The sequence below is a fragment of the Lampetra fluviatilis genome, chromosome 12, assembly GCF_964198595.1.
Source record: "Lampetra fluviatilis chromosome 12, kcLamFluv1.1, whole genome shotgun sequence".
NCBI classification, from domain to species: Eukaryota; Metazoa; Chordata; class Hyperoartia; order Petromyzontiformes; family Petromyzontidae; genus Lampetra; species Lampetra fluviatilis.
The window spans coordinates 11,861,372-11,873,809 of record NC_136286.1 but is presented as its reverse complement, the minus strand read 5'-3'; the positions used below and the strand labels follow the sequence as shown (position 1 = coordinate 11,873,809).

At 43.4% G+C, this 12,438-nt stretch overlaps 1 protein-coding gene across 2 annotated transcripts in view; it reads right to left on the bottom strand.

Moving 5' to 3' along the window:
- Positions 1–12,438, bottom strand: part of DNAAF9 (dynein axonemal assembly factor 9) — a 60,820-nt gene that overhangs the window by 31,528 nt on the left and 16,854 nt on the right. Inside the window, exons 7-20 of one of the 2 annotated variants that reach the window (XM_078861665.1) lie at positions 12,182–12,259; positions 10,727–10,828; positions 9,873–9,928; positions 9,218–9,365; positions 8,555–8,636; positions 8,416–8,452; positions 8,135–8,219; positions 6,197–6,273; positions 6,017–6,061; positions 5,234–5,279; positions 3,575–3,689; positions 1,931–2,001; positions 1,272–1,322; positions 365–455 (exon numbers count right to left, since the gene is read on the bottom strand). In XM_078861665.1, coding sequence (XP_078717791.1) covers positions 365–455; positions 1,272–1,322; positions 1,931–2,001; positions 3,575–3,689; positions 5,234–5,279; positions 6,017–6,061; positions 6,197–6,273; positions 8,135–8,219; positions 8,416–8,452; positions 8,555–8,636; positions 9,218–9,365; positions 9,873–9,928; positions 10,727–10,828; positions 12,182–12,259 — 1,084 coding nt within the window. The remainder of the gene's footprint in view (positions 1–364; positions 456–1,271; positions 1,323–1,930; positions 2,002–3,574; positions 3,690–5,233; positions 5,280–6,016; positions 6,062–6,196; positions 6,274–8,134; positions 8,220–8,415; positions 8,453–8,554; positions 8,637–9,217; positions 9,366–9,872; positions 9,929–10,726; positions 10,829–12,181; positions 12,260–12,438) is intronic. The other variant, XM_078861666.1, reaches the window with a different exon arrangement.

Sequence of the window (12,438 nt, the reverse complement as noted above, 5' to 3'; positions counted from 1 at the left end):
TCGTGATTTAATTTTTTTTTTATTTTAATTTAATTTTTTAGCTACGTGACTTTACCGAAAGAACTAAGAGTATAGGTACCCATCTTCCCCGTCCACCCCCATTACGCACAGATAAACGGAGTTTGAGTGCATAAGTGGAGGGTAAAACACGCCGCGCCTATACACCAAACACAACAAGTCAAGAAAGCAGCGTAGATCTACATGGACATATATCTACGTATAGATCTACCGTGGCATGGGTGAATGAAACAAACAATAAAATGTCACAGAGCAAAGCTATGAGACTCCTCACGGAATGCAGCAACGTCACGTGGTTATGTAATGCTGGTGTTGGGCGGCAATGAAGTGAGTGGCTCCTTTGTACCTTCCTCGGGGCTGCTGAAAGGGCTGCTGCAATGGATGTAAGCCAGATCCGGGCCAGCAATCCGCTTCCCAAGCAGCCCGCATCCGTCACCCTTCAATCGGCGTTCATCAAACAACAACTATCACATGCCAAGCAATATAAATGCAACCAATTGCAACGACGATGCAGCACAAATCCAAACACTTTGTGACAAACAGCTCTCTTTTGAAATAAGCGTACGGAAATATTCTCCCGGATGATGAACCAAATAGCTATGAAGGCTACCACAGCACACGAGGTGGTGGCCAACACCACACCGCCTCTATCTCCCCTGTGCTAACGTATACACACCGCACCAGGTACTCATTTGAGGCTGGGTGGATCTAGGGGAGGCCCAGAACTAGTTCAGATAATGGTCACCGGTGTTGGCCGCGAGCGGGAATCGAAGAAGTCGGGTTGCCGGGTTGGCCGTACAGCGCGCCAACCGCTGCGTTAGTTCTGTTACAGAGCGCACACACGTGCCGAGTTAACCGGCACGTTGAGCTTCCGCCGTCTCATCGTCCGTTCCGTCTCGTAAGCTCCGCGATCGGCCTCAAGGGGCCTTCGCTCACCAAGCCCCATCCCTCGAACCAGACGGCAAGACGAATATCGCAGTTCCCAGCGTCTGGAATTCACACGATACTCTCTTATCGCTGCCCACATCGGTTTCGAACACTTGTCAGAATCTCAAGACTTTGATCTTTCTTTCATGTACTCGCACGCGGCGCCTCTGTATATCCTCTTCAAGTTCAATTTGTGCGTGTTGCAAGTTTTAGAAATGGAATGGAAACGAAGTCATTAAGCGGCAAGACTGCATCACTTTCCACTTAATAAGATGCCTTTCAAGATGCCTTTTAATAATCTACAATAAAGCAAAAAGACAACTCACTTTAATCATTTCTTGTGCCTTTTCAGACAGAATTACTCCAGCTTCTTCAACCTGGCAATAAAAAGGTTCATTCTTTAGAATGCATATTTCCTCCAAAAATATATAATTATAAAGTTCACAAGTTGTCAATATGAAATCGCATGCCAATATCACATCCTATAAAGCCAATATGCACGATGTGACACGGTTGGCAATGTACAGTGCGAAATAAGTTTAACGTACATAGAACCAAACGTATAATAATCTTAAACGACAGTATACATCATGAAACTCAAAAATAGTTTAATATTTTGGCAAGAACAAGATATGAATGGTGAACTGTGATTAACGCGCAAATGCAAATATTATTACAAAAGCTGATTAATGTTGAGCGGATGATGGCAAATGTCTCATCCTTTCATTGAGCATTCCATAACAAATTTCGATTTAAAGCTTTCGTGACTGCAGGGATTCATATTCTTGGTTCTTTCGGTAAAGTCACGTAGAAGGGAAATAAAAGTTTTATTTGTATTATTTCCCTTCTATGTGACTTTACCGAAAGAACCAAGAATATCATTCCATAACAGTTCACTTTAGGTGGTGGCCTCTTGGTGGGGTACATACGTTACAGATGACTCTTAGTGGGGGGGGGGGGGGGTCTAATTATAGACTCTACTTACGAGCCAGGAGGTATAGCGGGGGATGTTTGCGGTGAGGATCGCGCATTTACCATCTACACACAGACTCCCATCTATACACTCACACAGCGGGGACGCACAGAGAACACACAATGCTAATTAGGATGAAGAACTTAAAGTGTATAACTTCTAAGGTAAGATTGCAACAGCAGAACAAAAATCCTGAAATATAACATCATTTAAAAGCATGCATTGTAGCTTTGTCCATTTCAAACATTTTGCCAGAGTGATTTAGCCATCATCTTACAGGGCATGCAGATATAGTATATTGTATCGGGCTTCTCCCCTTGTCCCACAGAACCTGAGAAGAGACCCTATATCACAACCGTTGAGCAGAGTTTTCAGCAGTTAATGCCCCTGACACAAACCCTCCATGCGGCTATTTTTAAATTAGTCCAAGCCAAACTCTGGATTTTTTGTCAAGTTACAGTCTGAGAATTTTATTCAGTCTGCGGACATGAAGAGTTAATTCCGTCAGTATTCTGTTATTTTGGCCATGAAATAAGATCCACAGACTAAAAGTTGACTGCAGTTCCACACGGTGCCATCGACGAGACCAGGGATCGGCAACCTTTCAAAGGAAGGAGGAGGGTCATTGTTTTGTTTTTGTCATTGACTAAAATAGTTCGAGAGCCGCATCACACGCTGAGCTACTTGTACACGTGCACAAACATGGCCGGTACACAGCATATGACAAACACATTCTGACTGAAATAAACAAACTAAGTGATGGACTAAACTGAGCCTATTTCTTCCCCCCCCCCCTTAGTTATTCTTTAACAAATACAGTTTGACTCTTGACTTTGACTGCAGGAATTCATATTCTTTGGGTCTTTCGGTAAAGCCACGTAGATAGAAAAATAATAAAATTATCACGATGTTTCGATCACAACACAAGGAATTGTCATCAGGTGACAAAAAATATAGGTCGGAGAGCTGCCGAGGCAGGACGAATGCTTGTGTTGCGATTGAAACGTCGTGATAATTTTATTATTTTTCTATCTACGTGGCTTTAGCGAAAGACCCAAAGAATATACAGTTTGACTGTTGTACTTTTTGTTGTCACCAAGACATTCCATAGTGAATCCATTCCTTGCAATATTGAATAAATTACCTTTACGTTAATTTGTGTTGAAAATTTTAGTTAAAAAAACGGCTGCTCGCAAGGGGTTGCAGCCAAAGAGGCACTGCATGGGACCGGACCCCCGACTCGCTCAGTTCTCCATCGCCCCCTCCAGCCCTTTGACACCGCGACACTCTTGCTCACCACGCCCCTATTGTAGGAAGGAGTTGAGCGTCCGTCTGTGTGTGTGTGTGCGATTCCTGCTCACGGCCAACACCGGTGACAATTATCTGAACCGGTCCCGGGGCTCCCCTAGGTCGACTCAGCCTCAAATGAGTACCTGGTGCGGTGTGTAAACATCGCCACTGGGTAGACAAAGGCGGTCGGGCGTGGTGCTGGCCATCCACCCCCTCGTATACCGCTCCGGCCTTCATAGGTGCTCGCTAACAGCACTTGCCCCTACAGTCTGTTAAGGCTATATGGGGGATCTTTGTCTTTGTGTGCGTTCGTGTGTGTGTGTGTGCTTGCGCATCGCATCTCCCAACCCCTCCACCCTTGCTCACCTGCAGCCTGCACTGGCACTCGCGAGTCCAGGAAGGACTCTGAGAAAGCCACGGAGCCTAAGATACTGGGCCGTCCCTCCTCCAGGTCCGGGATGTCATACACCAGTAGGCTTGCCTGCACGAACAAAACATAGAATGAAGATCCTCCACCCCGTATAGCCTTCACAGACAATTGGGGCAAGTGCTGTTTTAACGAGCACTTGCATGAACACAAACACACCTCGTATGTATTTGATGGGGATAATTCCCTAATTCAACTCATTGCAACTGTTAACAAGAGGTGATGTTTTTCGGGTAGCCAGATTGTAATGCTAGCACAGTGTTAGTGGCAGATGAATGTTCAGCATGTCATAATACCATGCTCACGTCAGAAATATTAATTGACCAAATCACCAAAGCTCTTCTTCACAACTCCCAGTCTTAATCGGCAACTCCCAGTCGATTAAGATAAGCAGATGTTCAACATTAGAATGTGCTATTTGTTACAGAAAGTTTTTCTTTCGCTCTGTGCTATTTTTTTATGATCATAGATGGCTTTGGAATTTTTTCATCAATTGCCAACTTTATAATTGGAGGTGACATCAACACAGAGACTCAAACCTATTATCTGAGGAGCCGGATGAGTGTTCTGATGTGAAATAATCCCACTCAGATACACAGGCGATCTATTTAATCATAAAAAAATATACAGATGTTAAATTTGATACACACAAAAACACATTCATAAGTAGATAAATGCAAAAAAAACATTCTGCAAAAACACTGCCTTCAAAAAGGAAAAATAAAACACATTCCTGCGGAGGGAGCTGGTAGGAACGTTGGGTTACTCGGTCAATTGCCAGGGTCAACGGCGGCGTGGTGTATTCCGCAAATATGGCCGACTGTGAGGGCGGGCACAAGCCGGCGTGAGTAGGTTAAACGTTGAGTTTTATAAGGGCACCACGGGGTGACCAGCCCCTCCCCACCCAGCCCCACCCTCCCACCCAGCTCCACCCTCACCACCCAGCCCCTCCCCACCCTCCCCTCTTCACCCAGCCCCACCCTCCCATTTTTGGATGCACGACGGACGGACACAATAATCCCCTGTGGGCTGGTGTAATCAGGAGGTTCCTACCAGTATAACTATAATAGCCATTGTTTCGGGCAATGGCCCTTCTTAAGAGCACACAAATATGTCGCTTTTCAGAACTGTCAACCCACTGCTCGATGAGGATTGTTTGGTCATACTTCACTACGCTGCTCAGTGCGGGTTGGTGAAAGGAGAGGGGGAGGGAGGAGGGGTGGTGTAGCGGCATTGGTTCAGATACCATCCACCACGGATGTTGGCTGTGGTCAAGAATTGAACTTGGGTTGCTGGGTTCCTAGTACAGTGTGCTAAATGCACTGCCAAAGAAGTGGTAGTGGTGATGCTGTGTTGGCAGTGGTGCACAAAGCACAGTTAACAAAAGCTTACACTTCTCAACAACACTGATTCTTTCCCTATTAAGTCAGTGTTGTTGAGAAGTGTATTGAACTCTTATAAAAATTCATGGTAATAATTGTAAAAAAAAATCTAAATAAATCCAGCATCACGTGACTTTGTCCTGTTGGCATCGGTAACCTTTGAGTGCAGTATACATAAACGTAAGAATAAATAAAAAACAATCCCTATATGCTTACAGTTTTCACGTGAAATCTACAAGCATCTTCATCCATAGAAAATACCCTGCAAAAATGGTACACATGAATGTAAAAGCAAAATTAAAAAACACATACAAAATTAACCCAAAGGTTATTCGGCAGTCATACATGTTTTCTTTAAATGGACTTCACTCCAAACATAACATGCGACAAGGCGTGAAAAACTAAAGAAATAAAAACATCGGGAAAAGTGAAACACACTAATGTAAGTAAAGGCTACTCCAGCATGCAGGTCACATAGGGGCACTATAGTGTTGAGATGTTAACTACCTCGCCTGGTATAGAGGAGGTCGTGGGTTCAATACCAACCCTGAGGCCTGCTGTACATTTGGAGTTTGCATGTTCTCCCTGTGGCCGTGTGGATTTTTCTCTGGGTCCTCCGGTTTTTCTCTCCACATTTAGAATCAACATGTATTTAGAGTATTTGGCTGCTATAAATTTTCACATGATAAGCTACTTCGTTGGGCTATCATTGGTGTCAGCCAGGTAGTTTCTGAAAAATAGCTATTATAGCTCAGTGGGCCTTACTTGGTAAAATAAAAAACAGTTTTTTAGTTTATTTCAACATTCAGACCGTGTTGTATAGGCACAAAAGTATGGCAGTCACGCCACTCATTGTGTCCCAACTAATGTATTACATCACATTAGCAGTCATATTATGAAATCACGCACTCGTTATATTGTCCCCTTTGGAGTCTGACGGATAACTTTACACTTGTAAAAAAAAGCAACGACAGTAATTAAAAGGGTGGGTAGTCTTACCTCCCCTGGAGGTTTACTGGCTGAATGGTGAATGACAATACAGATCTGTAACAACAACAAAAACCCACACACGTAGGCGCAAATGTGTTCAAGTGTTGAAACATCAACGCACGTCTAACCATTTAAATGCAATCTGATGATGCTGGCATCTTGACGTGAAGGGGGCGGATGTGCAGTTACCTCAAGGTGGTTTTGTAGTTCGAAAGGTCGTACTTGTCGAGGCATGAGAAGAACAGCTGCTCAACTGTTGCCTTGGTCTTGCGTAAAAAAGCAAAATACGCACATGGGGAAGAGAAAGACAAATTAGTATCATCACGAAAGCTTCAAATCTAGACTCATCATTCCATTTAAACGGTAGCACCACATGTTTAGAAGAGTTCATGAGAATATCATTTAAGTAACAGTGTGACTTATTCTCTTGGAATTCAGGCACGAGGTGACATGCAATGGCCTACTGCTGTCGGAAAATGCCTCGAAACAAACAAGACTCCTAGTAATAATGCCCACCCCATACTGGGCAAACACCTAAACAGGCATCCCTGTTCAGTATACAGGCATGCAGGCTTCTTTGCAGCATTTCACAATAGTTTACTTACTAAATAATGCAATTTAAAAGCAACCATGCCCTTAATTCAGATGCTTTTTAACAAATGCACTTCAGTAGTTGCAACGAACCGATGCCAGGTAAATAAACGTACTATTACGTAAGGACACCAATGTTAAAAAAATTAATATTCCACAATCACCTGCCTTGTTCAGCTGTTGAAAATATCCACTTTGGCAATCACTTCAAGGCCAAACTCAGATCGCTGCCACGCCTGGGTTATGTAACAGTGGTTTCTTCCAGAGAGGTCTGACCAATTATGCTTTCTGTCCTAATATATATGTTAAAACCGGTCTATGTCAAAACATGTCTAATGATCACATTGTTTTGGCAACGTTGGAGACATTACATAACCTCAGGTGACATGTAGATCGCACGTAACATGTAACATCAGTGATAAACACATAATGCATATATGTACATACACATCAAAGCACAGAAGTATAGTGAAAATGTGTAGTGCAGTATTATAAATAAAATAAAATCAATAACAGCTAAATAAATACTGACTTAATGGTACAGCATTGTCTGTTGATCGCCAAACAGTATCACTGCAGTCCTTCAACCAGTGGGCCTATGAGATAAAACTATTTAAACTCTTTTGTATTTTACCACTGAACCATGTAGCCCTTTTTCAGAAGCGAAATACTCTAATTACGCGTTTCTAAATGTGGAGGGGAAAATCCATGCGACCACGGGGACAAACTCCAAATAAACAGCAGGCATCAGGGTCGGGACTGAACCCACGACCTCCTGCATACCAGGTGAGGTAGTTAACATCTCACCATATGTTCCCAAAAGCATTTGCTTAAAAAAAATAAGCCCTGGACTGGTTTTAACTTTTCCAAAGGGTAACCCTTGACCATACTCATTAGCACCCAAAACTACTATTTTACAATGGGCTTCGTAGGAACTTTATCATAAGGAAGTAAAATTGGACAAGGAGGCTGGCATAAATTCCAAGAACATTGAGTAGTGTCAAGACACTCTTTCAGGGGAGTCCTGCCAAGATTTCACAGTATGGGACAATGTTGGCGTGTAATCGCAGAGTACATTAGTGTACTGTAAAGATCATTTATACAGAACATTCAATCAGCTGTCAGAATTCTGTTTGGAAAATCACAGTAGGATCCGATGAACATTGACCACAAACAAAAATGAGCTAAGCGCCGATCGCCACATTCAGGCGATGTGTTCGAGGCCCTGGACCGCTCCCATGCTTCATGCTTACGACAGCGATTGATCAGACTCGACGTGCAACATTTCACGTCGCTAATCCACACCGCTCGTGATCGCCACCCGTCCCACGTATGGTTTGAGCACTGCTGCATTCCCCTCGCAGATCACTTTGAAGCTCGCGATGCCCGCTGCGCGCGATCCAAGAAATTCATCGCTTAGTACCGTCATTATAAATTGCCCAAGTGTGAAACAGGCTTCACAGCCTCCACGGCCAGAGACGTTCGTAATAAACACGGCCCTAACGCAAAAGCTTCGGGTGCCGTTCAGTGACTTACGGCGAAAACGTCTCCAGTTTCAGTGTAGTGCGCAATGCCGGCCAACACCGCTTCCACGCCAGAGGCGTACACTCCAGACAGCACCCTGTGCACACGCGCATCGTTAAACAAAAGAGACGAGACGTAATTTAGGATCTTTATATTTAAGGGCAAATCCTTTTCCCAGCTTATAAAATACACAGAAAGGGGCAATACGTTTTAAGATCGGCAGTCTGAGCGCTATACAACTGACGCATTGTGCAGTGGAAAGTTAAACGATGTTTCTGAAAAGCTCAACAAACCTGAGCACTGGGTCCATCTGCTGTTCATTGTTGTTATCTGCAAGAGATCGCATTAATTTTTTTCACCAATTTTTTCAATGAAATTTTTACAAATATATAGCCAGCTATTTGGTGTTTCAACAGCAGGATAATAACTCACCCATGTAAGGTGTGTGAGAACTTCCGAAGAAATACGTTCTGGTGCAGGATAGCGGTCCTTTTGGGTTTGAACACTGGATGATCTAGGGAAGTGGAATAAAACCAACCAGGCAAAAGTGACCACTCCACCCTGAGTGCCCAGTTGACGAAGCCTGGTGTCTCAAAAATTGGGTGACAATTTCAAGTTTTTATGTAAATTCAAACACCAAACTGCATCGTGAGCATAGCCCGCTTCGAAGAGGGAGCGAATTTTAAATATTCCTGTTCTCAAAATGTTTGGCCTCGCTTGCATACATATATATTCAGTGATTCATTTTGTGCAGTGTTTATGCCATTGACAAGTACAATACAGAAGAAATCATTACTTATTATAATACACACAAAGGCTCCGGTCAATCTCAACTTAAAATTGTGCATAGTATTTCAAAGAGAGAGGGGCACGGGGAGATACAAATCATGCTTTTAAGCCACTCGTGTGCAGAACAACAACAACAACAACCTACAATAATGAACGACTCAACCGGCGCAGGAATTTAATTTCGGGCACTCCCTTGGGTCAGCGCTCGATTTATGTTAACGAGTTCGCCGTCTGAGCCTGTGTTGACGTTGTGCCGCCCGACAGCTGCGCTGGGACTACAGCGCCGCTGCCGCTCCAGCCACCAACCATGTGACGCGCGTGCGACGCCGCCGGTCCCGTGTTGCGCAGCAGGTGGCTCTCGGACGGAAAGCTGAAGTTGTTGTCCTCCTCCTCCATGCCCTGCCGCCCCGTCCGGCTACCGAAGAGCACCAGCGGCTGCCTCCTGCTGCTGCTGCTGCTCGCGCAATGAGCAAATTTAAATAACGGCAATTAAACGCCGAACTGCGTCTGTAGCGCTTGTTTGGAACGCGTTAAAGTGGCCTGTGCTCTGTACTTTACAGAAAACATGCTGCGATTGCTAAAGCATGTGCATTCAAAGTTTGAATGCACATGAATGACCAAGTGCTTATTTTGTAACCATGTAATGATTCAATTAAAACGAAACATTAAATAATTTGAGAAAATAAAAAACTGACTGATTACAATTTACAACATTTATCTGCAAATGTAAAAATTCCGGCTAATGTGCTGAGGGAACAAAACAGAAGAGATGAGAGACAGGACAAACTAGACAGTGAAAGCGAAACAAATTCATCAAAATCACTCTAAATCTTGAAGGTTCCTTCAATAGCAGGGGAAGTGGGTATGGATTGCAATGGAGGTGCAATTTTTAGATTCGGAGTCATGCAACTAGGCATGAAACACTGAGCCCACATCATATTTCAATCGTTAACGCACTCACGTTTTACTGGGTATGTGACTCGAGAGCATTCCATGGTTGAAGTAACTTCTGAAAGGCTGGTGGACAAAGACAGTGCGTACATAAATACTGTAAGCTTCCCCGAAAGACTACCCTGAGCAGCGCGCAGTGATGATTCCATCCAGCAGAATTGCAATACATCCATTGATATCGGGGGACCCTATCCGAGGATCGAATATCTTTCAGCGCAGCGCGAAGGTTCGACCAAACAATCCGCAAAAACGAAGCATCGTGGGAGAAAGAGCTGCACGATCCCATTCATTCACTAAAAATCTGACGGTTTACAGGGGAAGCGCGGCACGTGATTAGCGGAAAAGTTAATCCGTGACAAATTGAGAGGTTACAATGTTATGATTTTTTTTTATAAGACCTAAAATGGTGCAAATTTGCCATATGAGTCTGTGACAGAATTTATTGCATTTTCCTGAGACTTGTAAAAAAATTCAGGAATAATTTATACTTCAGAAATCGCACGAATAAAAATTGCAAAGTGTCAAAATATTAAAATTATTCCTCCGCATTTTCCTGCAGCTTTACGACAGCCCTACCCACGTCTAAGGATTGCTGGTAATGGTTTGTGAAGCGTTTTTAATCCGCCGTGAATTAAGGGAGCAGTCACGATCTCGACAAAAATGCGCGAATTACAGGAATTCACAGATTGCTCGAGTTCCGCTGTAACTTTGAATTACTTTCACGTTGATAACCGAGGAGCGGTGTTCAAGATGACCAAGATCACAACGTTGTATGTACAATTTTCAAACTAAACAAGGCTACGCAAGCTTAGATCACATCACGCTGTGTAGTAGGTATTGAAGGGAAAAAAAAAGTGACTTCACCTCTCCGACTTGGGCTTCGGACAAGTCGAGAATGGAAGCTGGGCTCTCGATGTCAAAGTTGGAAAAGAACGTTTTCCACTGCCACTCAAACAGAACGAGTTCCTGAAAAAGTCATCAATGTTATTCCTCTGTGCACTGAAACTTTACACTTTAGTTTTTGCAAGTTTAAATGATTAGCACGACCAGGGTTGCAAACATGACTCATATTTGTGTACAAGTACTAAACAAAACTATTTTAACTTTACCAGGTAAGGCCCACTGAGCTACATAGCTCTTTTTCAGAAGTGACCTGGCCACAAATGATAGCTCAACAAGGTGGCTTCATGTATAGCAGCCAAATACTCCGCACGCACGTTGATCCTAAATGTGGAGGGAAAAACTGGACAACCCAGAGAAAATCCACAGGACCACGGGGAAAACATGCAAACTCCAAATATACAGGCATCAGGGTCGGGATTGAACCCACAATCTCCTGTATACCAGGCGAGGTAGCTAAAGCCACCAAGTACTCAGGTTTTCCTACAACCTAATCACCCTGAATGCACTTGACGTCGTCAGAAGATAAGCAGGTACATCATGGGACCTCCTTTGCGGGTAACAAAATATGAGAATACGTTTTTCCACTTTCATCTGGCAACAAAACAGGTGTCAAGTTGTTAATATATTATCAGAGTATGTTTTTTGTTTGCATATTGTGGTTAATGCAGACATGATTCCTTGTAAAAGGTTTCAGTTTGATGTTTAACAACTGAACACCTGTTTTGTTGTCAGATAAAAGGGGAAAAACGTATTCTCAAGGGAAGCAGGGTTGAGTCTGATGAGTACTTGGACTGCCAGGGAATAGCAGGGTTGGGCTGCGAGGTGGCCACGAGATTGCAGTGCACCAATAGATGATTATATCTATCTGTGCAAAGCTTTGAGTGATACCCCTTAGTATGTGTGAATTTTCTCCGAGCACTGTACTCCAGTTTCCTTTCACATGCCAAGAGCTTGTTTATGGAATTGGTCAAACATCCTCATGCAGCGTCCTCCGGAAAAAGATATGAGACTCAGTCAGGCTTTCTGGGTAAATAACGAACATTATTACAGCTTTAATGAGGTAAAATCCTCACGCCAACAATTAGATGTTGCGTTTAAGCGCAGTTGGCTACGTACGATGCGAAAGAAGTTCAACACACATACATTACACATTGCATATTTTCTCTTTGTTCCTTTTATTTGTAAACTAATTAAAAAAAACACAGTATTTGCAAGTGCCACATTTAACTCCTTTGCTTGTTTTAGAGGAAGTGGTTTAATCCTAAATATCCACATGACATACTACACCAAGGTCACCCAGTGAAAAGGAGATGATGGGTCTCAGTGGGTGCTCAACTGGCTATAAATAAACAATGTGATTGGCAAGAGCTGTAGCGGCAGATATATGTGTATATAAAACAGCCATTGACTCGGTACCTCGGTGATGAGCGATTCGAGAGAGACCGGGTCCAGTCGGCTGTAAACCTCCCACAAATCTTCGCTCAAATCGACCAGCTGTGCAACACACCAAAGCGACGCTCAGCCACACGAATATACCGTTTCCCTCCTTCCAAACCCACAGCGTTAAAAAAAAAACTGGAGTAAAAGGAAAGTGATATATATATGGATTACGGTGAAATATCGATATTTTTCAGCACACGAGCAAAACGGATTGTTTGATTCAGAAAGCAATA